At 48.0% G+C, this 27671-nt stretch overlaps 7 protein-coding genes across 7 annotated transcripts; 4 read left to right on the top strand and 3 right to left on the bottom strand.

The window, feature by feature from the left end:
* Positions 1 to 391: 391 nt before the first annotated feature.
* HOO65_060220 (uncharacterized protein) lies at positions 392 to 2795 on the bottom strand (the record flags this gene model as incomplete). Its single annotated transcript, XM_071003711.1, has 2 exons — positions 392 to 2601; positions 2651 to 2795. 2 exons carry the CDS (start codon positions 2793 to 2795, stop codon positions 392 to 394), a joined length of 2355 nt encoding a protein of 784 aa, XP_070857570.1.
* Positions 2796 to 4226: 1431 nt separating this feature from the next.
* HOO65_060219 (Vacuolar membrane protein pep3) lies at positions 4227 to 7219 on the top strand (the record flags this gene model as incomplete). The annotated part of the gene is made up of 2 exons (XM_071003664.1): positions 4227 to 4470; positions 4545 to 7219. 2 exons carry the CDS (start codon positions 4227 to 4229, stop codon positions 7217 to 7219), a joined length of 2919 nt encoding a protein of 972 aa, XP_070857569.1.
* Positions 7220 to 11302: 4083 nt separating this feature from the next.
* HOO65_060218 (putative aspartic-type endopeptidase opsB) lies at positions 11303 to 12795 on the top strand (the record flags this gene model as incomplete). Its single annotated transcript, XM_071003873.1, has 2 exons — positions 11303 to 11497; positions 11569 to 12795. 2 exons carry the CDS (start codon positions 11303 to 11305, stop codon positions 12793 to 12795), a joined length of 1422 nt encoding a protein of 473 aa, XP_070857568.1.
* A 1006-nt stretch (positions 12796 to 13801) lies between these two features.
* HOO65_060217 (Protein kinase byr2) lies at positions 13802 to 16591 on the bottom strand (the record flags this gene model as incomplete). The annotated part of the gene is made up of 2 exons (XM_071003676.1): positions 13802 to 16105; positions 16172 to 16591. The coding sequence occupies 2 exons, from the start codon at positions 16589 to 16591 to the stop codon at positions 13802 to 13804; spliced, it is 2724 nt and encodes a 907-aa protein (XP_070857567.1).
* Positions 16592 to 22151: 5560 nt separating this feature from the next.
* Positions 22152 to 23117, top strand: HOO65_060216 (Bifunctional chorismate mutase/prephenate dehydratase; the record flags this gene model as incomplete). The annotated part of the gene is made up of 1 exon (XM_071001078.1): positions 22152 to 23117. The coding sequence occupies one exon, from the start codon at positions 22152 to 22154 to the stop codon at positions 23115 to 23117; it is 966 nt and encodes a 321-aa protein (XP_070857566.1).
* Positions 23118 to 24919: 1802 nt separating this feature from the next.
* Positions 24920 to 26158, top strand: HOO65_060215 (Branched-chain-amino-acid aminotransferase-like protein 2; the record flags this gene model as incomplete). Its single annotated transcript, XM_071003931.1, has 4 exons — positions 24920 to 24988; positions 25073 to 25255; positions 25426 to 25956; positions 26021 to 26158. 4 exons carry the CDS (start codon positions 24920 to 24922, stop codon positions 26156 to 26158), a joined length of 921 nt encoding a protein of 306 aa, XP_070857565.1.
* A 329-nt stretch (positions 26159 to 26487) lies between these two features.
* On the bottom strand, positions 26488 to 27371 carry HOO65_060214 (mitochondrial 54S ribosomal protein mL67; the record flags this gene model as incomplete). Its single annotated transcript, XM_071004019.1, has 2 exons — positions 26488 to 27072; positions 27171 to 27371. 2 exons carry the CDS (start codon positions 27369 to 27371, stop codon positions 26488 to 26490), a joined length of 786 nt encoding a protein of 261 aa, XP_070857564.1.
* Positions 27372 to 27671: the final 300 nt, after the last annotated feature.

Genomic DNA, 27671 nt, shown 5'->3' with positions numbered 1-27671 from the left:
TCATAGGGTAACACAATTTGTTGGGTCAGTTTCAGATGTATCACTACAGCTTTATATCGAGGGGCAAATGAAAAGATAGCCAAATGCAGCTAATGAATATGGCTTGGATCAAGTATAGTTGACGGATTGAACTTATGTATATCAATCATGATTCCGAATCGTCCTTGGGGACAGCCATATTCTGTTCTCTTGATGAAGGCACCTCGGAGCCCAGTCGTGGGTTTGCCTGGCACATAGCCTACTAATTACGATCGTCATCTTACTACCGCTGGCCCTTGGTGGTCCTCTTGCTCCCTCTTATTTTTTCGCGTCCTTAACACCAGCCCTTCGCTTCGCTAATGAGCTGTGCTAGAGCAACTAGTAGTCGCACAAAAAACATAAACCCATAATATTACTTGTCTGCAAGCACATCCGGGTCATTCCCGGCCTCCAGAAGGATCTCTCTCATCCGAGTATACAATCCTTTATCCTCTCTCACCCACCTGTCACCATTGGGGAACACTATTCTCCGTAACCTGTTGACCCATGGAATGAATGGATGATAGTACGGCGTGAAGTTTACCTCTGCAATCTTGAAGAAATCTCCTTGGTTGACAACCATACCCTTCTTGTATGTCGCTAGGTCTCCCATCTGTACATAGTTCCACTTGTCAAACTCGGGAACGACTCTGCTCTCGTTTGGCGTGTTGTAGTGGATGCATATCCAGAAGAGTACCCAAAAGAATGACTCAAGGTCGTGCATAAAAGAATGCTGCTCGCCCAACAGCACCCCAATAGCCATAAAGGCTCTTGTGCCAGTCTTACCCTTAGCTCCAGAGGAGCCCTCTCGTTGTTCTTTGATAGAAAGGTCCAGATCAATCAAAAACGAAGGCCAAGAGGGATTGTCGCCATCCTCATTGATCATAAGATTGTTGATCGAGATGTCTCTGTGCAAGAAACCTGCCTTGTACAGGGACTCATGTCCCTTGATGCAGCCCTCGAAACCTGCAAGGAGGGCAGATCGAGAGCTCGCCTTGTATATAGACTTTCCATAATCGCGAACGATGACACGACGATGTATCCGATTCATCAGTGCCTGACTGTCGGCCTTTGTTAGAGATGTAGAACAGGATCGCTTGGTGGGAGGTAGGGGAGCGTCAGTGTGACTAGACGACCGCTTCGTACCGGCGGCGCTGATCCTGCGACCTTTCCGCGGAGCACCGGCTGCGCTGCTGCTTGGCAGCATCGGGTGTTCTGGGCGGTAATTCGAGGCTCTCGTAACGTCCAACCCGCCTCGAACGTTGCTCCGGATGTCATCGTCTGCCCCGTGAATCTGAACTGTCTCGTGGTGGTAATATCGAGCTACGTTTACGACATTGTTGGTAGTCGCCTCACATAGTAATTCACCCTCCTCGTCGCGTTCTGGGTATTGCCATGAATCCTTGATGACAAGCGGCATATCAGGGCGTCCCTCGAGATGGGCTTTCCAGCAAGTCGTCGCCCGGCCAGCTATGCAAGGCCCACGCTGCATCACCTTGTCAATGATGATACGCTCAGTGGAACCATTCCGCTTGACTTCGACGAAGCGCTCCTTGTTTGTTGTCGTCATAATTGTTGGATCAAACCCAAGCTGCTCGTCATTCATCCAGAGAAAGCCAAGGATCGTATACACAAACCGCAGCCCATCTTCATTGAGGTCAAACTGCTCAGATGCGATGGCCCCGAGCCTGTCAAACGCCCATACCCTCATGAGAGATCCGCAGATGGTAAAGCCCAAGACGAAGCGGCGAGTATCCTGAGCAGCGAGCACTTCCCTCGCGTACCTCCCAAGATCAAGCCATGATTCTGAAGCTTTATCAGCGGATCGGTTACTCTTGAGCTCTCCTGGCACGAGGATCTGAGACCAATGGCACCTCGAGTCTTTCCTAGCTGCAGGGACATTCACGAAGCCAACATCCATCTTTCGTTTCCCTATAGAACCATCAATCGGCTCGTTGGGTTTTGCTAGTGGTCGTCGTTGACGTGTCGAGGTTGACTTGCTGCCCTCTGCAAATATCGACAGCTTTTCAGTGAAGTCTGCAAACCAGCTCAGCACATCATCCTGCTTCGCGTCTTTCGGCCAGCCGCTCCAGCCTTCGTCAAAGAGTGGGTTGCTGCCTTCCTGGCACTGCTTGAAGAACGTCTCGGATGCTGTCTCCAGGCCGGCCACGTTTCCGAAGTATGTCTCGTGGAATTTGCAGAGCCCAACATAAATAGAGCCGAGCTCCGCCTTGAGCACGTCATCCACATATTTACGATGTTCGGACGAGTTCACAAAGCTGCTGGTATTGTGCAGCCACGGAGTTTGTTTGATAGATGAGGCCACCGGTCGGGGGGGTGGGGTATGTTCAGTAACAGCTTGGTAGACTTGATCCCAGAGGAGGGTATCGTCTGTTTCGTCAGCGAGGGCTGATTTCAGGAGAGGTTTGACGCGGTCGAAGTTGAAGTCGGTAGAGGCGACAGCAGAAGTTAGTCTGATGAGATCGGTTTGGAGACTATCGTGACCTGTCTTTGATGGTAGGAAGTGACTGGCAGTGAGGGTTTGTACGGCGACGAGAAGATTCATAACGAGAGTTTGTCTATCTGTATGCTAGTCAGAATAGTGCATGACAGCAAAGCTGGCTGACCATACCTCGTAGGACAAGCTGATCCAGCGCGTCCGGCGAGCACAAGATGCTCTTGTCTTCACATATCGAATTGAACGAGGCGCGGAAGGCATCCAGACCTTTCCCAATGGGATGGTTCTCGATTATTTTCGACGGCGATTGATTTGCCATGGCGGATGGGATGCTTTCAAAACGGGAGAGATGGAATGGACCAAAAGAAGTCCTGTTTAGCGTTGTTTGATCTCACTGATTCCCGTAGACGTTAAATATTTTCAACTCAACTCAACTCAAGTCCTGTTTAGCCAACCAGCCACCAGGCTGAGCAGCCCCCCTTTCCTATCTTCGCTCCCCCCCCTGTTGGGCCCCAATAGGCGCACACGGTGGTGCAGCTTACGTAAACTTGGGGCCTCATAGATCCACACTGCTGTGTGCTTACGTAAGTATTAAATTCTTATGAAATCTCGACACACACATCTATATGCATCTAACGCAGTGCATAGGCATCTAACGGTTACAGTTCACTGCACCACATTACATCACTAAAAAAAGACTTGGCCAAAATTAACACCAAAATCAGTAGAATTTAATCAATTTGCACTATGTATGTATAACGTCGTGGGCATGATCTAGAGGTCCTTATGTGGCCAATTGTATCACATGCTGTACATTGACTTGGGCGTTTAGTCCATCTCATTGTCACAACCTCGAATTCACTCGGCTCACGTTTTGTACTTGATAGTGGAAGACTGCTTTTCATCGCTTTGGACTCTATACGATGAGGCTCTAGAAGGTGAATTAGATCCCCCTTACGTATCAAGTGCCAATGCGAGTGAAAGTCTTGGAGAAGAAGAGGCTCACCGTAGCGTTCAGCCAGTGCATGTACACAGGAGAGCCTGTAGACACGTGTAAAAGTACCTGTACAGGTAGGCGATGGAGGGGGGTCCTTCCACTGTAGCTGTCGCTGCTCTTCGACCTTTCACAGTGCTTCATATGAGACCCAGCCTTGTACAGGCCTATATATAGCCTCGTCGGGCTCAATAGGGGTATGAATCTGCTGTCTCGCTTGGTTAGATTCTAACCCAGAAAGTTGGTTGCGTAATGCAAGCTGAATTCCCTTCCATGCTTCAAATAGGTCATATGTTGACCTCCGGGATTCCTTCGACACAGGAAGTAGATGTATTCCCAAAATGTGCCTGTTTATCAACCCATGCAGCAACAAGTTTCTCCTTGAATGGCAGAAGCCATGTCTCCTTGATGTACCCAACATCAAAAACCAAAACTTGTAGAATTCATTCCATATTCAAGATTAATTTGGGGGTGCGATAGTGCACCGTTAGATTCATATACATTGCGTTAGATGCATATAGATGCGTGTGTCGAGATTTCATAAGAATTTAATACTTACGTAAGCACACAGCAGTGTGGATCTATGAGGCCCCAAGTTTACGTAAGCTGCACCACCGTGTGCGCCTATTGGGGCCCGTAGTAGAGGCTCGGTGTGAATCTTGGGGACCTGTAGTGTCTAGCTTGAGACAAAGCGAGTGTGCATACCACCTGCACTATCATCACAATTTTCTTTTGTCTCTACACATCTTCTCAACCATGCCGTATCAAGCGCAGGCTATCGGCGATGCCTTCCCCGCGGAGTCAGGCCTCGAGCTTAACCTGAATCAGATGGACCTGGACGCCGGCCAGCTACCCATGTTTGTCGTGGAGCGTGTGCAGATGCAGTTTTCGATTGCTGCTGATTTCGTGGCTGCTCAGGTTGCAAATAATGTGTTGGTGCTAGCGCTTTCAAATGGCCGCATATTGCGCATCGACCTGAATAAGCCTGAAGATATTGATGGTGAGTGTTGGGTTGTCCCCAGACCACCCACCCACCGTGTGCAACCAACTGACTTATTATCCCACCTTGTCTAGATATCGACCTGCCTAGGAAAGCCTCAGAAATTGGCGTTATCCGTCGCATGTTTCTCGACCCCACTGCCTCGCATCTACTCATATGCACATCGCTAGGCGAAAACTACTATCTCCATTCGCAAACCAAGATACCGAGGCCGCTTAGCCGTCTACGCGGCGTTGCAATTGAGAGCATCGCTTGGAATCCGTCCCTACCTACAGCCTCGACCCGCGAAATCCTAATTGGCGCCGCCGACGGTAATATCTACGAAGTATTTATTGAAACGTCTAACGAGTTCTACAAGAAAGAAGTAAAAAACCTAAAGTCACTGCACAAGCTTTCAGATGGCCCCATCACAGGCCTCTATGTTGACAGCATCGAGCCAGATGTCAGGCGGATTATTATTAGTACGCAAACACGGCTGATCCATCTTGTCGGCAAGATTGGGCTTACCCACGAGAGCGCCGGCTCTATCTACACACGTTTATTCGAAGCTGAAGAGCCTACAATCCACCAATTACAAGACTCAACAAGTCAATCATCATCCTCTGCCTTGACGGTCTCGCCCGATCCTCCAAACACAAGCAATTATGACGATGAGCCCCACGAGCGTGTCTTTGCTTGGCTCTCTTCGCAGGGCATTTTTCACGGGAAGCTGCTTCGATCGCCAATTTCACAAGATCTGGGGAGTTATGTATACAGCGCTTCAAAACTCCTTTCACGCTCGCAGCTTGTCAATGCTGCCGGAAAGAGATCTAGCCATGATACAATTGACGCGGTAGCCCTGACACAATGGCACGTCGTCACACTCGTGGGCACAAAAGTCATCATCACAAACCAGTTGACAGGCGAGATTGTGTATAACCAAGCAGTTCTAGATGTTGGTGATGCTGTTATTGGATTTTCTGTCGACGTACAAAAAAACACGTTTTGGCTATTTACGGCAAGTGAAATTTTCGAGATTGTCATACGAGATGAAGACCGCAATGTTTGGCAAATCATGATGAAAACACAGCAGTACCCAGCAGCATTGAAGTATGCTAGAACGCCAATACAAAAAGAGACGGTGGCTACAGCATATGGCGACTTTTTGATGAAGAAGGGCCAATACAACGAAGCCGCTGATATCTACGGGCGCAGCAACAAGCCCTTTGAAGAAGTTGCACTAGGCTTTATTGATGCTGCCCAGCCAGATGCTCTCCGCAAATATCTACTTGCCAAGCTGCTTCTATCTAAAAAAGCTGCTGTCATGCAACGCATCATGATGGCGTCCTGGCTAGTAGAAATTTTCATGGCAAGACTCAACAGCTTAGAGGATGATATTCTCACACAGACTGAGCCATCAGAAGTGACAGACCCAAGCGAGTCGCAGGAGCTTATGAAAACAGTGCGCAAAGAGTACGAGAGTTTTGTGATGCGGTACAAGGACATACTTGATCGCAAGACCGTCTACGAAATTATCGGCAGTCATGGCAGAGAGTCGGAGCTGCTGTTCTTTGCAGAGTCTGTTAATGATTACGGCTATGTTCTCGCATACTGGGTGCAAAGGGAGAGCTGGAATAAGGCATTGGGGGTTCTCAAGAAACAGACAGACCCTGAGGTGTTTTACAAGTACAGTAGTGTGTTACTGACGCACGCGGCTACAGAAATGGTGGAGATCTTGATGCGGCATCCTGATCTTAAGACACGAAGACTCATCCCAGCAATGCTTGAGTACAACCGCAACTTCAAGGGATCGCTTGCACAGAACCAGGCAGTGAGATATCTGCTATATGTTGTCAATCAGCTCAACTCCAAGGATGCCGCTGTTCATAATACCCTAGTCTCTTTATACGCCTCGAACCCAGCCAAGGATGAGTCAGCACTCTTGGCGTATCTCGAATCTCAGGGCGACGAGCCTAGCTTTGATTCAGACTTCGCTCTGCGCCTGTGTATAGAGCATCACCGCACACTTTCATGTGTACACATCTACACAAACATGGGTCAGTATTTGCAGGCCGTTGATCTAGCCTTGTCCCATGGAGAAATTGAGCTTGCATCGGTGATTGCCGATCGGCCTTTGGCGAACCCAGCGCTCCGTAAAAAGCTGTGGCTCGCCGTAGCCCGCAAGGTCATCTCTCAGTCTAACGGCAATGGGATCAAAGCGGCAATTGACTTCCTTAAGCGGTGCGACCTGCTGAAGATCGAGGACCTTATTCCATTTTTCCCTGACTTTGTGGTGATCGACGACTTCAAGGAAGAAATCTGCACGGCTTTGGAAGATTACTCACGCAGTATCGACGCCCTCAAGGCTGAGATGGACGAGGCAGCACAGACAGCAGCTAACATCAAGAGCGATATTGCCGCGCTTGACCAGCGCTATGCTATCGTCGAACCAGGTGAAAAGTGCTACGCTTGCAGCCTGCCGTTGCTTAGCCGGCAGTTCTTTGTCTTTCCATGCCAGCACGCCTTTCATTCAGATTGCCTTGGCCGCCGGGTGTTAGAGATGTCGGGCATGGCTATTAGCTCACGTATCAAGGAGCTTCAAGTTCAAGTAACCAAGGGCCTTGTCTCAGGTAGTCGACGTGAGGCGATGGTTGCTGAGCTAGACGGACTCGTGGCATCAGCCTGCGTATTGTGCAGTGATTTGGCAATCCGGCGGATTGATGAGCCGTTTGTGGGTCCAGATGAGGACCAGTCCATCTGGGTTCTGTAAGTGAGGCAGGCATGTATAGCAGACCTCTCTATCCTTTTCTTCCGTGTTTTCGTTCTTTGATGCCACTGACGTGATCATTGTTGGCGATGTGTTGATGAGTTTGATTTCTCTGGGGTGAACACCGTCATATGCTGTTTTTTTTTTCTTTTGGGGTTTTTTTTCTATTGAGCTTCTGCTGGTTGGCAAAACCAACATGCTTTTGTCCTTTAACGGAGAGGCTTCTCTCCTATTCTACCCATCATGCCCAACCACCTAATCAAAGTCAAAGTTAGGGCAAGTCGATAATGTTGAGCAGACGACTTTGTAGTCATAGGATACATAATCCGTTGGGTCTTTTAGCATGTCATCTGAAATATTTGTATCGCAAAGTAGCAAGCAGCATAGCCTGAGTAGGGCGGCGGCCAATAGACCACTAGTAAGATAGAGAGAGCAAGGAGACGGTAAGCAAAGTAGAGTAGGTGAGGAGGTTTTTGCTTTCGGCTCCCAAGTATAAGAAGGGATAGTACGCACAAGGTCAGGAAGCTTATTGCAAGCTAGCAATGTTTTCTGGACTGGATTGAAGGCTCAACAACAGCCTTACTGTGTATTTTACGCCCCCGAGATAACGCACCCAGTCACCAGTCTTGTCCACAACCATTTTCTAGAGAGATAACGGGAAGGAGGCGGAGGAAAAGTCTACCCGCCCCATCTAACCGCCGCTTTTATCTTTAGAGGTCCTGGTTCGTCGATGAGTGCGTTATATCAATACAACATCAAACATGTATGAAAAAAAAGGGAGCAAAGTGGCTGACTGCTGTTTTGTGGCATCTATCGTGAAGACAGCCCAAGACAGACGCCGTAAGTTTGTTGTTTTTGAAGGACCCGGAAGACAGTCGAGCCGTGTTTCAATGCGAAACAACGAGAACATGTAAAATAAGGGACAAAATCCCAGAAAAGTGTGTATTTCATTTTCCGCCTAGGTTTCAGACAAGAGGCGTAGTATGATTTGGGTGTAAAACTTGCCCGCCACTGCTTGTGGCATTGTAGCAGCATGTCTCAGCCACCGGTGCCACATCACGTGACTGATATGTAGAGAGACTTCAATTTAGAACAGGGGTTCTCATGCAAAATCATCACAGGAATTACTCAGATCAGTCAGTTTGGGTATGGGAGAGACTACGACCAATACTATCATATGCCAAGTTTCTGAGTTTTTACTTCTATATCCCTCGCATCGCTGGATAATCGTTGAATTTCTCCTTGTGAAGCTTCGTGCGACTTTGACGTTTAGGCGAGGGGCATCTCCGCACTAAAGTGGTTTCTGCGTGGTAGGAGCGACTTACGTAGTTCCTTTGCGAAAAATATCGCCTGATTTGTAATGAATTACTCTAGACATATGATTTTGAATGTGGAAGCAGTGAACGACAACGCCAAGTTCCTTGTTTTCCCTGTGCATATTGAGCGGAAGACTTAAGCTCACCATGGTTTCCTAGTTCTTCGAGAGGGTTTGCAGCCACTACAAAGAGAATGAGAGCGAGAAGCCCCATTCAGTCCCACGCTAGTTATAGACGCTATCCTTCCTGCCGCTGCTCCCGACACCTTGGCCTCAACGCGAACGGCTGGATATTGAAAACTGCTCAGTGTGGTCTGCTATTATTGCTCACCTCATATCCCCAGAAGCCGCCGACTGTGAATAGTGGCCCCTCAAGAGCCACCAAAAGCCCCAACGTCTTCGTAGACACAAACCAAGACCTAGGAAGTAGGTGAGCCCTCCGCAGTCTAGGCCAATCAGTAACTATTTTGCCTCCTTATCTTCCTTCCTTTTTTTCTCCCCTCTTTCCCTGCGTCGTCAGCCTTTTGTTACGTAGTAGTAGAAGAAAGCAGCCCTGATGACGCGCTGTCTTTTGCCGTCATGAACTAAAAAGCAAGAGCCTCTCCGATTGCATCCATGTGATTGTGCCATTCGTATGCTTCTTGGTTAGAGCTGGCTCCGCCGCCAATGATGCAGGTGATTGCCTGGGGTCTTTTTTTCTTGTTCGGGGGCAGGCTATATGACAACCAGGTATATGGCCCAAGCGCGACAAAGCCCACGAACCGAGCAAACAGCCAGCACTTCGGATTGATTGCTTGTGCTGAGGCCAGAAGCTGCTCAGAGCAATAACCCGCCCAGGGCGGGCGGGCAGCAGCAGAACAAGGGGGGAAGGGAAGCAAGGCCCAGGGCCAGAAGAGCCACAGCCGCCCAGAGCTTCCGAATATATCCCCAATAAAAGTCCGGTATTTCCTAGAGAGAAAGGCTCAGAGTAAGCAGAAGGCGCAAGCAAGATATGTAAGACACTGGCTATGGGAAAACAGCCCGCCGTAACCTTAAAGCCCAGGCCAAATCGCCAGTAAATGAGCTCTCTCCCTTGACTAGCCCTTGGCATGAGCCTATCATTACTTATTCCTGTGCTATTAGCCCGGAAGCAATGGACAAGAATAATATTCTTCCTGATGTTCTAGCCGTGCAAACAAGTGTAAACAAATAGGCGCTCAACAGGCGGGATATGGGATAAAGACACAAAATGCATTACTAGCTGGACGGTAAAGTAAGCGCAAATAAACGGCTGTGGACTGCTAGACTAGCCTATCCCAGCCTACAACCAGCCAAGCAAGAGCCTACAGAGGCGTGCTAGATCCCTGCTATGTCTGTGGCACTTGTTTCGTATCATCACTGTTTCCCTCCCTTCCCCCAACATATTTATTGATAAAATTGGAACGGGCAGTAGCAGAGCCGACGAAGTCTATGGAACTACAGAAGACCTCTAGTGAGACTTGGAGGGAGAGGGACTCTAGAGGATAGTACAGGCGGCGGCTAATACTTACAGCCCAAATAGCTAGTAGCTGCAAGCCCCGCCACTACACTGCCGTCAATCCCATGCCGTGCCTCTGTTTGATGTCCCACTGGCTTTGTTTGCAATTCCGCAAGAACAGCCTCTTTTTGGCAGGCAGTTTGTCGCAACTTCCAACATACCTGATGACAACAGCTGATCCATAGACATGCGCTTTCCGTTATTAGGAGTGTGGATGAAGATGAAGCCGTAGTTGCTTCATTTCACGCTTGATAGACAAGCGAAATGCTTGTAAAAGCTTGCTTTAGCCGTCGAACAGGCTCTATTCTTTGTCTATACCACTCTAGTCACCCCGCATTCCGTTATTGCCCCTTCACTCCGCTGTTTCTCTTTGTTTCCTGCTTTCCTTTTTCTATACAGGCCGCGCTCTCCTTCCTTCTAGAAACAACGGCTTGATGAATGCCAGATCTATATCTTTCTCGTATTTTCTGTCCCCATATATTCTCTTCTTCCTCTCTCTGCTTTCTCCCATTTATTTTGCTCCCTTTGTTTGTTCCTCTTGTTTTGGGCTGTTGTCGTCTTCCCCAAAACTCTGCAACTGTACCTATTTCTCCGAGACTTGCCTCGTCATCACTTACACAAGGGCATTACGAGTCCCCCAGGTCTCCGCCAGCCGAACCTGCAGCCAGCGCCACTTGATCTGATTGTACATTTTCTCTCTTCGCATTTTCCTCTTCGTTTTAATAAACATCGCTGGCCGTTCCGTCTGATTTTCCTATATTTTTCTCTACTACCATTGAAGGCTGCATTTTCATCTGTTGTTCTTTTCTCATTTCTATACCTCTACTCTCGCCATTTTCTGTGCAGTCTTAGACGTTTTCCATTTTACTCTCCTATTTTCGCCTCCTGTTTTACCCTTTTAGGGAACTTAGACTGAGCTTCACTTACACCGAGAACACCATAGCACGGCACGCTTAAACACCGACTCGCCGCAACCATCGTCATATTCACTCTACGCCTCGACTCACGTTTTTGCCTCCCAGTCGTTCATATAAAGCCATTTCCTGCGTTCCCCGTCCTTTCTTCTTGAATCCTATACTTCCACTATTCTTGTTCTGGTTCCACTCGGTTCTTTGTACACTACACTTCACGCCCTATCTACCGCCTTTTCCCGCCTTAGAGTCTACCTTGATTCAATATCAGACACTTAGGCCCCCTACTATTCTTTAATTTTCAATCTGGTATTTAGCGTACACATTCACATATGCTCAGCACAATGTTGCTCCAAATACTCCTAACTGTTGCCACTCTTGGTATTTCTGCTGCCCCTACAGAGCCCACTGTCCAGTCTAAATCCCAACCTCAGTCTCGCGTCGTTTCTCTCAGCACACAACGCTCGACGGTTACTGATCCTGTCAAGCGTGATCGTTTGCGTCGTCGAGATACAGTTGAGACTTCTCTTGATAATCTTGTAAGTCTGCAATACCTATTATTTCTCGCCACACCACCCAACCCCAACTAACTTAATCCTTTCCTCCTCAGCAAACTCTCTACTTTGCCAATGGATCCGTTGGCACTCCCGCTCAAAGTGTGCGGATGCACCTTGACACCGGATCTTCAGACCTGTGGGTCAACTACCAAGACTCTACGCTATGCCAAAGCCAAGGCGATCCTTGTGCGCAGTCTGGCACCTACAACCCAAATTCTTCATCAACATATCAATACGTCGGCTCTTATTTTAACATCACGTATATGGATGGCACTTCAGCCTCGGGAGACTACGTAACTGACACCTTCACCATCGGTGGCTCTAACTTGACCAACTTCCAGTTTGGTATTGGATACAGTAGCTCTTCTAGCCAAGCCATTCTTGGCATCGGATATCCCATCAACGAGGTCCAAGTCGGCCGCGCCGGTATGGACCCATATGCAAACCTGCCACAAAAGATGGTTGACGAGGGCCTTATTCCCTCGCGTACATACAGCTTGTATCTAAATGACCTCGATGCCAACACTGGCACTTTGCTATTCGGCGGCGTTGACTCGGAGAAATACGAGGGCACCCTCTACACGGTGCCTATTCAAAGCGATAACAATGTATACAGCGAATTTCTTGTCACACTCACTGGCATAACCATTGGAAGCACCACACTAGGTGAGAACATGGCCCAAGCCGTGCTACTTGATTCAGGCAGCAGCTTGACCTATCTTCCTAACAGCGTCGCCAATGCCATCTACGACAAGGTTGGTGCCTACTATGTCGCCGCTGAGCAAGTAGCATTTGTGCCATGTAACACTGTCGACGACTCTGGCTTCGATCTTGCTTTCAATTTCTCTGGTGCATCCATAACGGTCAAAATCGATGAGCTGGTGCTGTCTGTGCAGGACGTGCAGGGCAACGACGTAACCTTCACCAACGGCGAGCAGGCTTGTCTCTTTGGTATTGCGCCCACCAATAGCTCCACAGTTGTGATGGGTGACACCTTCTTGCGCTCCGCCTATGTTGTATACAATCTCGACCGCAACGAGATATCCATGGCGCAAACCAAGTTCAACACCACCGCCAGCAACATACAGGAAATCGGCGCCGATGGCGCTTCAGTTCCTGGAGCTACGGCCGTCTCCAATCCCGTCCAGGCGACTACTGGAGTCGTTTCAGGCAGCCAGAGCAGTTCTAGCAGAACTAGCAGTGCAGGCACACACGAAGCGGTACCGCGAAGCGTTGTAGTGGCTTCAACCTTGCTGATTATCAGTTTCGTGGTGTTCTAAATGACGTCAGCTCTGCCTCCACAGTCCATTTCTTTTTTGTTTAATTGTTTATTTTCTTCTTTCATCGATACCCCCCCCCCCCATTTCTTTTTTTCTTTCATCCTTTTTAGCAAAACATACACGACCTACGACATTTTCTTTTTTCATATAAAGCTCACAGCAGAGAAACCTGCTGGTCTTGCTTTTATGTTTCATCTACTCTATATGATCGATCTAGCGCTCCGTTGCATTACGCCCGCCAATGATGGTGTTTCCGGCTTTCTCTTTTGCAATTTCCCTTTATTTACAGACAATATCACAAAAGCAAATTCCTCGTCACAACCCTTTCATCGTAAATCGTGTGCACATGCTAAAACTTTAATTACATGCACGCAAAAATCAAGTAGACATAGATTCCATCAAGAAAAAAAGGCGAGTAGTTCATTATGCTTGGGCTCATGAGAAAGGAAGGAAAAAAAAAAAAAAGAACACAACAAAACTCAAGACGACATTGTCAAGACAAAAGCTTGCAAGCTGACAACAAGAAACACACAGACCAAGAGAAGTCATTTTTTTCCTCCACACCAAAAACAAAAAGGCAGCTGGCTAAATAGCACCCAGGAGATAAAATGCCGCCGCAATAAATATCAGACAAGATCAACACGAAATAACTGCCAGTTGGTTGCAGTCACGTGGTAAGCCCAAGGGAAAGAAAAAGAAGAGAAGGAGGGCGTGTCTCAAGGAGAGGAATAAAGCTTATAGAAGAAGCATTCCCACTGCCCATGACAAAAAGATTGTGGGTACGAGAGGTGGGAAAGAAGATATCCCGAGAATTAAAAGTTAAAAACCAAAAGTTAAGTTGTAAAAAGGAGTGTAGGAAATAGTTGTCAAGGAAGGGAACCAAAAAAAAAGAAGAGGATAGAAAAAAGAGCGTTGATCGTGTAATACGTTAAAAAAAAAAAAAAAAAAAAAGAAACAAATGGTGACTGAGAGCAAAGATATCTGTTGTCTTGTCCTATTTGTCATCTCAAGCCACAGGCACCAAGAACTTGCTCAGCATTAGTTCATCAGCATTAGGTCGCAGATTGTGGTCAATCTCAAACGTCTTGCCCAAGAACTCCTTAGCCTCAGCAGACGCCGCCTCGGGAATCGTCGGCGTGGCTTTGGCTCCGCCAATCTTGAAGATAGCCTGCAGCTGTGTGCAGTCAGGGAAAGGATGCGTGCCAGTCATCATCTCCACCACTAAGCACCCAAGAGACCAGATGTCAGCCTTGCGTGTGTACGACGTCTGCCGCACAACTTCGGGGGCCATCCAGAAAACAGAGCCCTGAAGCGATGGCCGATTCTTGGCATTGTTGGCACCGTTAAGAATGTTAGAGGCCTCAAGCTTCTTAGAAATGCCGAAATCGGAAATCTTGATAGTACCCTTGTTGTCGACCAGGATGTTGGCGCCCTTGATATCGCGATGAATAATGTCGCGTTCGTGAAGGTACTCCAGGCCAGTAAGGATCTGGCGAACAAAAGAACGCACCAGCGGTTCCGGCAGAGCACCATACGAGTTAAGCATGGTCTGTACCGAGCCACCAGGCACGTACTCGAGGAAAATGTTAAGATACTCGGCAGACGTGCCGCAGCCAAGGTACTGCACAATGTTGGGATGCTTCAAGTCACGAAGCAGGGAGATTTCGCGCTTCAGAGCATCAATCATACTCTTTTTGCGCTGATCTGTCTGTGACTGGGTTCCAGAGGGAGCTTGGACCTGTTTAACCGCAAGAAGCTCACCGGTAATGGCATGAAGAGCGAGGTAAACACTACCAAAAGATCCCTTTCCAACAAGCGCACCCTTCATCCATTTGTTATCATCCCATGACTCGCCTGAAAGGAAGCTCTGGAGCTCCTCATCCATCTCCTCACCATCTTCATTGAGCGCTTCCTGTAATTCCTGAATAGAACCGGATCCAGACCCAATGGTGGCAGTCTCGTCACTATAGTAACTGCGACGCATCATGGTGTGGCCGTCAGGATCTGTCACGTTAATGACGGTGGGCTCAACAGTGCCAGGGGGGTACTCCAAGAACGATTTGCGATCTCCCGCCCCGGCTTCCTCGACAAGAGGCTCCAGCACTGAAGACGCGACAGAATCGCGGAAATTTCCTAGGCGCGAAGCAATTCGCGGTTTACTACCATTCATGCTGAGCCATGAATCGGCAATGGTGGGTATTGGTGGCGCATCCTGGATGCTAGAGGCAAAGCTCATTGTGCTGGCAACACTAAGGCGATGGTTCACTCGGCTGAGTCGGGTAGACCGACGCACAGACAACCGCGCTGTTCGGTCAATGTCCTCCCGGGCATGGTCAGGGAAGTATGAGGTGAGATCAGAAGTAATAAGCTCACTAGGGGGACGGAGTCCACCAAATGGTCTTAATTGGCTTTCGCTGCTCTTGCGGCGCATGGAAGAGGGAACAGATGAGTCAGTATCAAATCCAGCATCCTGTCCCTTGGGGCTATTAGACGCGTAGCGAGTATGCGCTAAGGGTCGCTGAAGGCCTTCATTCCAGTTTTCACCGAGCAGTTTTTGCACCTTGAGCTGACTCCGTTTGTTGTCCTGAGTCTCTAGAGCACGCATGTGAGTCTGCTGGGTTTCTTGGAAAGCAATTGCAGCAGCGCGATCCAGCTCTGCCTCGCCCGGCTCCGAAGCAGAAACCCGGCGTAGGATTAAACGGTTTCTCTCTGGGCGGGTTTGGTCCCTAATAATGCGCCATAACTCGGTGTCGCCCAGACGACGGCACTGGCTCGGGTCAGGGTCCAGGCCGTTGAGGACCCAAAAGCAATAGTTGCGTTCGTAGTCTTCACGTAGGGAAAATTTGCGCAAAGTAACACGCATGACATCCTCACAAGTATTGCAGTCCGAGATCTTGACGACCTTTGTGACACCTCCATTAGAAATGACGCGAATGACATCCTGGCCCTGGGGGAGGCCAGCCATGAGAGAGCCATCAAAACTCGACTTGTTGCGGATGTGGGTGTTCGCCAGCCGAGCAGACTTGTTAGACTCAGGGGGCGAGCGGGCACCACTGTAAGAAGGGTTTCCACCACCGTAGCGACGTGACATAGAGGGTCGCAGATCGGTCTGTGAAGGGGACTCTGATCTTGAGATAGATTTTGCAGCATCTGAGGGCGCAAGAGAGTCCTGATATGAACGTGAGTAGCGCCGACCCGGGCCGTTACTGCTGTTGTTGCCGTTCGAAGATATCGCTTGAGAGCGTGCATTGACCAGCGTGGAGCCGGCAGATTGCAATAATTGTGGTGAGTCGATATAGCCGAGCGAGTCCTAATAGAGCAAGTGTTAGTGCATGTAATTCTAAGAGAGGAGCCGCCAGATTTTGATTACACATACCCGAGTGCGCTTCTTCTGGTTGGCATATGTTTTTGAGCGCAGCTTCTTAATGCTAAGGAAAAGACGGACACGGTCGCCCACTTTTTCCACGCCAATCTCCTTCAACACGTCTTTATCCATTTCTAACAAGTTTTCGCCATTGATGTGATTGTGGCGGAAGAGCCTCTCGTAATCGCCGCACTTGACGGAGTGGAGGTATTCACACACGCGATTTTCATCCCAATTTTTAACCGAGTCGGGGCCCTCGCCGTCAGAAAATTCTGAGTTTGTTGGGCTGATGACAAAGGCATGACTAGAGGGCTGTTGCATAGTGGCCTGATGGCGTGTGGCAGAAATTGGGGCGGTAGTGATTTGAGGAACCATGCTTGCACCAGAAGGACCAAGAGAGGAGCCAAAGGCTTTTTGTGTGAGCATGGCCATGGCTTTGTGTGTAAATGAAAGCTTCGATCAGGTGTGCGGTGTTGTCGTTGAAGCAGCGAGTGCTGGCTCGGATTAATAGTCGTAAGTTCCGTAAGGTCGTCAGGTACGTCAGAGAAATAGATATATATTATAACTAGCAGACTTTATTTTATGTCTCTGCCGATGATTCGATTCGGTTCGATTCTATTGGATTGGAACAAACCAGGCTGGTAGCAGCTAAGAAGAGTCGAACGGGTGAGAAGGCGGAAATTTTATTAGGAGTAAAAATATTTTGGGCAGCAAAATAAAATAAAAAAAGAGAGAAGAAAAGAACGGGATCGGCTCAGCCGTTCAACCTATGACAACAAGCAAATCGAAGCGGAGACAAGACAAAGCAAGACTCGCGATAGTGGGTGGCAAGGCACAAAGCAGAAACCAATAACAGAAGGGGGAGCAAAGACGCAAGACGCACAGCGGCAACGGAAAAATCGAGGGAGGAAAAGCAAACAAGGCTTCAAGCTCAAGCAAAGAAAAGAAGAGGAAGAGAAGAGAGAGGTTTGGAGGACAATTTGACAAGTGTCGAGAAGAGAAAAAGGTATGAGTAAGAGAAGAAGAAAAGAAGAAAGAAAAAATGAGAAAATGATGGGGTGACAACGGTTGTTGGGCTGGGGGATGTTTGAAAGATAAAGGAAACGGGAAAGAGCCGACCAAAGAGATAGAAGGGCAAGAGACAAGAGACAAAAAACAGAACGACGAACGAAGAAAAAAGGCAAGAGCAGGTTTGACGTCGGATTGGGCTAAGGGAAAAGGAATAAAATGAATAAAATAGCGGCAAAAAGAAATGCTACTGAAATAAAGAAATCACCAGTAGAAAAAGAAAATATAAAAAAATAAAAATGAAAAATGAAAAAAAGAGCTTTTGAAGGATGTAGAAGTCGATCAAGAAACAGGAAGGAAAAGAGAACGGAGCAGGGAAGAAAAGGGAAAGTCCAAAAAATGGCTTGAGAAAATCATGAAAAAATAAAATGTACATTAAATCAGAACAGGAAAGAAAGCGAGAGAACAGGGCACACGCTCCTCCCCTTTGCGCCTTCAGACGGGCTTGCCTTTGACCAGCCAATTTCAGTGGGCTTTTTGATACAAAGCAAGCCAGTCAATTGTATTGTCCACTATCCCTTTTTTCCCACTTCCCTTCCTCATCCTCTCCTCTTGTTTCGTGTCCCGCCTCATTTCAACCCCTCCTCTTCTTCACGGAAACTTTGTCGTGTGATAATGGGTGGCCTGTTGCCTGCCTTGCCTGCGAAGAAGAACTCGAGCTGAGGTCCAGGTCTTCTTCTGTTGTATCTTTCTTCTTCCTCGTGCCACTGATTGGCTCACTTCCCGTTGTCCACGCTAATGACGAATGTAACCGCAAACTCCATCAAGGCACGGAGGTGTTTGTTTGAGGCTTTCGCCTGTCCGCGTACGTATGTGGCTTCTTTCTCTTCCCCTTCCTCTTTCCCTCTCTATCCTGCTCATCAAGAGGCCGTGGAGTATGCAGTAGACAGGAAACAGGAAAGCAAAGTCGCAGCGAAGAAATCGCCCCACTTGCGTTTGAGATGAGCAAAATGGAGCCAGCTTATTGGACAGGATAGGTGAGGGGAAGTCTGCAGGTTTTAGTGGGCTGGTGATAAGGCATGGGTAAAGGGGCCTTTTCCGCCTCCTCTCCTCCTCTCCTTCTCCTGCCCCTCCTGGTCCCAGCTTCTCTTAGTGACGAAGGCCCTCCTCCCCCTTGGCCCTGAAGCTTTGCTCGATTAGGCGCTGGTGGCAATGGTTCCGACAGGGTTCCCTGTCTTAGTTGTCCAGTGCTCTGCTATATGTCTCCTCTCTAACTAACCCTTATGTTCTCTACTATTAGGGTCCTTTGCCGTTAGGCGCCTTGGTCTTCTCTCATTCTGGCCCAAGTCTCCATCGCTGCTGATAATCTTTTGATGTGATTGGCCCAAACAACGATTAACTTGAAACGAGCAATGTTTCAAGCAGGGCCATAGTTGTGTGGTAGTTATGCTTCCTTCTTTACTGCTTTGCACAGACGGGGGCTTTAGGGAGGGGAGAGCATGGGAACATGACCACCCGGTTTCTGTCTGTGTCTTGTCTCCCTCATGTCTCGCCTGCCAACAAAGAAGAGTGCAGAGGAAGGACGGCAAATCCTCACTGATCCCATAGTGCGCAATGGCAAAGGCCGATGGGACAGAGAAAGAGAGAGGGAGAGAGAGAGAGAGGGTATGTGTGTCCTTTTCTTTTCGCCTCTATTTTGTATTGCAGTGCTTACATCACATCGTATCTAGTATCCCTCTTAACTGAAGATCTGTTAAGGTTTCTGAAACAGATCGCCTAAGGTAGAGCAAACCTACCCGCCTCTTCACCGGCTCTAGTATACGCCTCGTCGCACTGCCACTGGCCTACAACTGGACTGCCCCCCCCCCCCTTCATCCTTCTTTCCCTTTCCCAGCATGTGACGATGGTTGACGTCCATCATCATCTGCGCAATCCAATCCATTGCGTAAGTCTCCTTCCTCTGATTGTTTGTTTTTCTGTTGCAGCGCTAGAAATTAGGTAACGCTAAAAAATGGCGGCTTGTTTCTGGGTGGCGCTGGCATTGGCATTGACCTTGGCTTTGCCCGCTAATGACTATATTGGCTTTGTTTTCTGCTTCTTGTCGTTGTCTAGGAAGAGGCCTAGAACATAGCAAAGCAGGGCAGGGCAGCAAGGCACATCCGCTCAAAATGCGTTCATGTTTAATCTCCCAAACTCACACTATACCACACCATACTTGATATCGATGCAACCTAAAAAGGGGGACTTGGACTTGTACAGCCATGCATTTCTGCGCTAGTGACGGCTAATTTTCTGTGTCGTTTCTTTCTTTATGCCGTACTCGGCTTGCTCGCTTTCCAACCTCACTGTTCGTGGCCTCGAGCATAGCACCCACCTCCAAGACGGAGGTGTATAGCAAAGACGCACAAATACAATGCCTATGCCTGCCATGTAAATGCTACATTCCTGTCTCTCCTGGTCTCTTTTGTGTCGCTTTGGAATGCAGTGTAACGGCCCAGATCTTCTCCCTTTGCAGCTCGTGGCTTGTGGCTCATGGTCCGTAGCTAGTCAGCATTCTCTGAGGCCCTTTGTTTAAAATCAGAATAGGTTTCAAGAAAATGTCGGAATTCCCGCCATGCACGTCTGAATGAAGTGAAATGCCTCTTTTTTCCTGCATCGTTTTGATCCGAGAAGACTAACAATGCATATTCCCCAACCACTAGCAGACTTGCGCGCGCCGTATGCTGAGGCCAAACAAGCATGCCTTTTCTCTCCTTCCGCGAGATCTCGTCTACGTCTTCTGCTCTTGGTTTAGTTTAGTTTGTTTTGTTTTCTTCTCTTTCTTGCGGCATTTTCATCTTGCTCCAACGGACGTTTGGTCTTGGCTGGCATTGCTGACGACATTCAACGCAACTACACCACTGCCCATACAAACCAAGATTCAAAAGGCGATGCTTTGCTATGAAACCCGAAGGGGCAGCAGAAAAGGAAGAAAGGAAGGAAAAACACTTGGGCAAAACGAAAAGACAGCGAACAGGGAATCTTGGGATAGTGATGAACAACTCTTGACGATTACATGCATCGGCATCCTAGAAACGACAAAAAAGCCAAAGGGTAAAAAATCCCTGGGTGCCTTGAGCTCTGACTTCGTCATATTACACCGGCCTCTTGTCTTTTCTTTACGGGGGACGCGATGAGATCGGGTGCATGGATTTTCAGCTCCCGATGCCTGACCCATGAAGGTTTTTTTATGTTGTGCGCATAGTGAAACAAAATGGCAAATCAATAAATACAGAATAAACACCTCTTTGTGCTTGCGTCTTGCATTCGTCGTGTTTGTTTTGTTGTCTTGAGCTGTAACATGAGCAAAACGGGAAATGATGTTGTTATTTTTCACGCCCATTCACCTCTCTTGCTCACTTGACACTGACTGACCGACCGACTGACTGACTGACTGACTGACTGCCCGACTGGCTTATTAATGACTTCTTTCACACAGCCCTCGTCCCCCGGATTTACTCTTCTTCCCTTTATTCCTTTCTAGCGGTGTGTTTTAGAACATCCCAAAGAAGAGAAGGGAATGAAGCTTTCCTTTTTTCATTTCTTGCATGTCTTGCATATCAATGCCTGTCAACTTACCTGTGCTGCTGGAACTGCTGCATACTGCTCTCAATGTTCCATTGTCACTGCCCATCTTTTCGCTAACCCTAGTGCATACTCGGCTGCTTTTCATGAGTACCTCTCCTAAGTTTGGGAGAAAGAGAAAGGAAAAACACCATCCTTAATTAAGTTCATCCCTCTTCTCCAAACTAAGCCCTTACAGACCTACCCTCAAACGTGTATCAACCTATTTGTCACATATCAGGAATCCCACAAACCTTGATTCCCGCTTGTCTTATATGTGGCACATGCGGGACAATCAAAACAACGGCAAGGCTAAAGGGAACCTCTTTTTTTTTTTTTTTTTCTTTTTTAAACATGCCATTAGGGTTTTATCAACGGGCAGATTGTCAGGGCCTCGAACAAACCCTGACAACTTGCCCCACAATTATGTTCTTTATTTTCTTGTGTAATGCTGCCATATCTCTCCCCAAGGTAGCCTTGCCACGATAACACGCAAAATCACCTTGCCCTACTCCGCAATTGCGAATATCCGCTCTGTTAACCATCGTTATCCCGGAACTCTTGTTCAAGAAGAAGTACTTCACCAAGAGGCAAAGCATTCCTCCGGCATCAAAAGAAAGTAAAGACTGGCGAAATGGATGGGATATTGATGAAGATTGCCTTCACTTCATGACTACAAAACAAAGCGTTTTAATTGTCCAGCTTGACCCAAGCGAGCCATTTTTTGGCTGCATCCGCATCAATTAGTAATACTTACTATACTGTTGGGCTGACACTGCTCTCCCTCTTTCTTTCAGTCTCTGAGTCACTAGCAGCTTAGCCATAGCCACCTCAAAAGGCTCCTTGCTTCAAACCAATTTATTCAACAAAAAGCGTCTCAACCCCTTCTCTTCGTATTCCCACCCGCTTCACCTAAGCCATGGCCTGCAATTATCCACGTGTGGCATATCTGGGCCCACCTGGTACCTACACACATCAGGTGAGTTGAGCTATCTTGTATAAAATGATACAGACACATGCATACGGGCACCGGCAGATACGCATGCATAAAAGAACAACTTACACGCGCCCAAAACAAAGCAATTCCGGAAAAAGCGTTCTGGAGGTCGCTAACCTCAACACCTCATCCGTTTCATAGGCCACGGCAAAGATCTTCAATTCAGACTATTGCCTAGACCCTACTAAATCTATTCCGGGTAAGTACTGTGGAATAGTACATTACCAAAACATATCACCCCAGGGCTTAACAGACTTTCTTTCCACAACAGCACCCTCCTGTATTTGCCCATCTCCATAGCAAACACGTAACACATGGTCTGGACCCGGTCATAAATAGTCATAAGCACACAGAAAACCCCATAAACAACGCAAGCTAACACCTATGTTACCAGACGTCTTCTCCCATGTAGCTTCAGGTGATGCTCTCTACGGCATAGTACCAATATTGAACTCTACCCGTGGATTGGTACACGCTACCCTGGCTGCCTTTATGGATGTCGACCGGCTCTTTGCCAATGTCCGCATCTGTGGCGAGATTTACGTATGTGTGAACCACTGTCTTATGGGCCACAAGCCATCTGCAAATAGCATAACTAGCACGGCTAATGGCCGTGAAGAAGTGGGCGCTGATCTAGCTGATAAGCAAAAACCCGTGGCCCTTACTTCTGCACCTGATACCAACACATCCGCGCCTTCAGAGCTGCATTCTGCAATGCCGCGCAGCCGTCCGCTGGTCAGCCTGAAACATGTGACCACAGTGTACTCGCACGAACAGGCACTATCGCAGTGCACCGTCTTCCTTGACGCATATCTGCGCCACGCTAAGCGGGTTGAGGTATCATCGACTAGCAGAGCTGCAGAATTAGCTTTTATGGACAAGACTGGCGCTTCAACTGCTATTTCTAGCGTCATGGCAGCGGATATTTACAAAATTGACGTGTTAGCCAAGTCTATACAAAACGCAGAGAAGAATGCCACAGGCTTTTATGTCCTGCGAAAGGCAGCCCCCAATGACAGTGTTGCTCAGATACCTGAGGTCATTCCGAACCCACCAGAAACAAAAAATTGGAAGGGGTTTATCCACTTCACTGTGGCAGAGGACAAGCCTGCAACTCTAGGCCGTCTCATCAAAGTTTTTACCAATAATGGCGTTGATGTGGTCGAGATCCACTCACAGCCACGAGAGGGCAGGCCGTTTGGTCTCGATTATTTCTTGACTTTTGAGACCACGCCGCCTATTGAAAATGGCAGTTCGATATGCAAGATTGTTGAGGAAGCATCGAGAGAGGCAGAGACTTTCAAATGGCTTGGATATTGTCCCAAGATGGACTGGAAAAAGAGCTCTTGACGTGCGTGAAAACTATTAAAAAAGGTCGAGAGAGATGTAAAAAGAGTATATAGAGAGACAAGCCAAAAATAAACGGGAGAGACAGTTACATGTATCTAATAAGCTATCCCTGAAGCCTTGACAAGCCCTTTGAGTTAATATGTTTAGGGTTGGAATAAACAACAACAACAACAACATACGGAAAGTGACCCAACTAGCTTTGACTTGATTAGTTACTGGTCCTCCGGGCATAATACCAAGCGTCATATAGGGCTGAATGAGGGGAATATTGTTGTTTACCTTTCATATTTAAATTGACTAAGCAAAACAACTCTTATCTATCCATGTAGAGATTGCCTCATAACCCACGCTGACCAAAGATATATCCAAAATACAACCACCCTGTGTGAGTGTGTGTGCAAGCCAAAAGTGGGACCCACAAATCAGACTTCGTGGAGAGAAGAAGGCCTCCTTGTTCCGGGCCGGGTGGGTGGGTATACGGCGTGATGGTTGTTGGCGAGACCAGGAGTGGATTGGCTGGTTGCCAACATTGTGCTGTTTTAATTGGGGAGGGGTGTTGTACAGTAGGTAAAATTTTATGAGGGGAAACAAGATAGCTAGAAAACCATCCCTTGGGAGGATTGTTGGACGTAATGACGTGGTGTTCTTAGAGGGGCTTATATCGTAGCGACGGCCGTTAGTATGTATACTTTTTTTGCAGGAGTAAAATCAGCATTCAGTCGTGCCCACATGACGTCCAAAAGTGCATTTGAGCTTTCACGTCTTTCCAAGGCTGCGAAAGCCATACAGACAGCCCTATGAAAACGTAGGGGAGTGAACAGCATTCACGATACAAAAATCAACTCAAACGTAGCAAGTAGTACCTAATATATATTGCTCATCGTCATCGCTAGTCATTGCCTAGAAAGTAAACCTCTTTCCTTGTCGGTCGGTAGATTGGTAGAGAGCGGGTCGTGTCTGAGACCCACCTTGCGGGGGAAGTCAGCGTCGTTTCTTCATCAGATTTGAGGCTCAAATTTTCTTTCTTTTTCAACCAGGAAAAAAGCTTTTGATTGGTTTGTGACGTATCATGTAGACGAAAAGAAGCAACTGCAAGTATGAGCCAAATAATATCAAGCCATATCTAACGGTGGGTGAGCTTGGCCTTGGCTTGCAGCTCATCACCGTCATATTGCAGTGAAAAGGTCAATCCCCCCCTTTTTTTTTTTTCCCTCTGCGCGGGATGAGGCGAGTTGAGTTTGCCTAATAGGCGGGGAATATACCGGGCCCGCGACACAAAGAGGCATGTGAACGGAGCCGAGGGTGTCCGATCCACTAAATAAACGAAGCAAAGACAAGGCGAACTGCGCACAGAGAAGAGCACACCAAAAGAAAAGCAACACCTGTTGGAAAGACAGACGTAGCAGCCTCTATATTCATTCCGCTGAGCTTATTTTGCTGAGCAAGGTACACAAGAATCATGTCATATAATACAATACATACAGGCTCCATTTGCCCCATCTATCCGGATGGAGTAAGAGCCTACATAGCAAAAATTGAAGCGGGAAATTATTTTAGCAATCTAACCGCAAGACGAAGCAAAAAAACCAAGTGCCCAGCATTTGGTATAAAGGTAACTCTGTTTCCTCTTCAGGGCACAGTAGTAGTTTGATGGGGGGCTAACCTTTCTTCATAAGTAAGAACTCCACTTGGTCGTTTGCTCTGCTTGTGCTTCCTTCCTTGTTTAAAAAAAGCAAGAACCAAGGCTACACTCGTTTTTACCACCTCTCTAATTTCTCCGCACTGCGTATATATCGCCCATCATGACTGTCCCAACAAAGCCCATCTTTGTAGCCACCCATCCGCGGGCTTGTTCCACAGCCTTTGAACGGGTAAGTCTATTCCGTTTTTTGCCTGTTGTCTAATATGCATGCGTGTTTCTTGGCAATGCTGACAAGTAATTCTCCCAACCATAGGTCTTTATGGCTCGTCGCGACATCCTCCAATGCGTCCATGAGCCCTTTGGCGATGCCTTTTACTACGGCCCCGAGCGCCTCAGTGAACGTTTCGAACAGGATGAAGAGGCGCGCAGGAAGAGTGGCTTCGAAAAAACCACCTTTGCTGATGTCTTGCAACATGTCAAGGATGCTGGTGACGAGGTTCGCTTTCACTCCTTCTAATTTTCGTCCTTTTATTTCTACCTTCACTTTGCTTTGCTTCTTTTGCTCCTGTTCATCATTCCACTTGGTATTCTTGGTCAGGATTCTGCATCATTCTTTTTGGGTAAACGCAAGAAACGCTTACAACCCCCCCCCCCTCGTCCAATTAGGGAAAACGCGTCTTCATCAAAGACATTGCTTACTATTTGCTGGCACCCGACGGGAAACCAACCAAGGTTGCTGCTTCGTTCAATGTTGACGAGGAGCCCGAGAACCCCACCACAATCCCTCTTGAGGAGCTCCAAAAGTTTCAATTTACGTTTCTAATTCGCCACCCACGTCGTAGCATCCCGTCATACTACCGCTGCACGCTCCCTCCCCTGGTTGAGATGACGGGTTTTGACGAGTTCATGCCTAATGAAGCAGGTTACGCCGAGCTCCGCCGCCTGTTTGACTATCTAATTAAGTCAGGGGTAGTGCCTAAGGACCGTATCGTTGTGCTTGATGCCGATGACATGCTGGATCAACCCGAAAAGGTAATCCGTGAGTACTGCGCTCGCACGGATATCAACTTTACACCCAACATGCTCGAGTGGACGGAGGAGGACGACAAGAGAGCTAAGGAGGCCTTTGAGAAATGGAAGGGCTTCCACGAGGATGCTCTGGCTAGCTCATCTCTACGTCCTCGCAAACATCCCCAAGTAAGTCCCCCCCCCCCCCATCGATATAAATCCCCAAAGTAACACACACTAATCTCGAACCTAGACGCCTGTATCAAGAGAGGAAGATGATGCTTCATGGAGAGTCAAATTTGGTGAGACTGGACAGAAGGTTATTCGTCAATGTGTTGATGACAACGAGGAGCACTATAACTACCTGAAGCAATTTGCCATGAAGTTTTAAACATCATCTGAATCAAGATATTGGCACTTCACTAGATATTGAATATTGAATGTTGAAAAACGAAAAAAATGACCATATGTCTTCACAATGGCCAGGACGGCTCGTGTTTTGTGTATAAAAAGAAATGCAAGTATGATACATGATACAAGTACAAGGTGTTACATACATCTAGAGCCCTCACTCATGTCTCGGTTCGATCTGTAAATGAGGCCTCGTAGCGTGAATTCGCTGTAATTCACCGAAGCAAGGCTTTGCTTCTCGACCGTCTTTTCTGTTTCTTCACTCCTCCTCCCCTGCCCCCCTTCCCCCCCACCAGCCAAATTGGGCCATTATGACCCCCATGAAAACAGGCCTTTCTTTTTGGGCTCAGAAAGTTCCTCTGCTGGTGCTACAGGGCTAGACTCTTGAGCGTCATCTTCAGCCCTTTCCTCAACCTCAACTGGTTCCTTCCTCTGTTCCTGGTCCATTTCAATGTGAGTGACATTATCCGTCCATGACTGCGCATACTGATGATCGCCAGCATTTGCCCATTGCACTGTCGCGGGGCATAGCACTTTGCTGCCACTCTCATCCTGAATCCACATGCGCGAGCCCGCGCCAGCACCAGATAACACAGCAGCCAAATCGGCGATAGAGTTGGGCTTCTGGGCGATGATTGCAGCACCACGCTCCTTGCGCGAGCGTGACAGTTTGAGCGACGGCTTGGCGGGGTTGGGTTTTAGGAACATCTCATCGCCCCACTCATGTAGGTGCCGTGTTCGGAACTCACGTAGCCGCTGGAACACGGACTGGCCAACCACGCCTTGACCGGAAGGGAAGGACACTATGGCAAGTTGGCGCCACAGATCTTTTCGAATCTTTGCAGGCTTGTTCTTCTTTCCGGCAAAGGGCATTTGCTTGAGTGCCTTGTAAACCTGCATGAGGATACGGAAACTTTTAGTCAGTAAGGCAAGAATACTAAACAGAGATAGGCAGCGATAGAGCCCAGTGTTCGCACGAGCGGCAAACGTACATTGAGAACACTGGTGTGCGAATAGACGATCTCATCGGTACCAATGTGAGTGTAGAAGTAGATCTTTTCGCCATGACCAGGCGCATGGCCTGCCAAGTCGGGACGAGGCTGCTTCCATTGCGGTTTGATGTGACCGAAACGAACGCCAGTGCGGAGAGCTAGCTGGCCGACAGAGAATCGGGAGGCGGGGAAGGCACTCATGGCGAGGTGTGTTTGAGAGAGGAAAGGAAGAAGTTGACTGGCCGGCTGGCTGGGACTCGTGGCTTAGGGCTCTAGGGCTCTAGGGCTCCGTGTAGTTAGCGAGGTCGAGAGCTTGTCTAGGAAGAACGAAGGAAAAAGAAAAGAAAGACTTTATAATTATCAAATGAGGCCCTTGGGAAGAAACGCCTGGTTGCGCAAAGTTACTTCTTTAATTGGACGACTACCTGGTCATCGCGAGAAAGATGGACTAGATTTGCAAGACTCAAAATGCCAGTGCCTAGTTTAGCCGTTATTTAGCCT

This window comes from Ceratocystis lukuohia (genome assembly GCF_044167205.1).
Source record: "Ceratocystis lukuohia strain C4212 chromosome Unknown Supercontig6_pilon, whole genome shotgun sequence".
NCBI classification, from domain to species: Eukaryota; Fungi; Ascomycota; class Sordariomycetes; order Microascales; family Ceratocystidaceae; genus Ceratocystis; species Ceratocystis lukuohia.
Note: the sequence above shows the minus strand (reverse complement) of the source record. Positions and strands in the feature narration are given on the sequence as shown.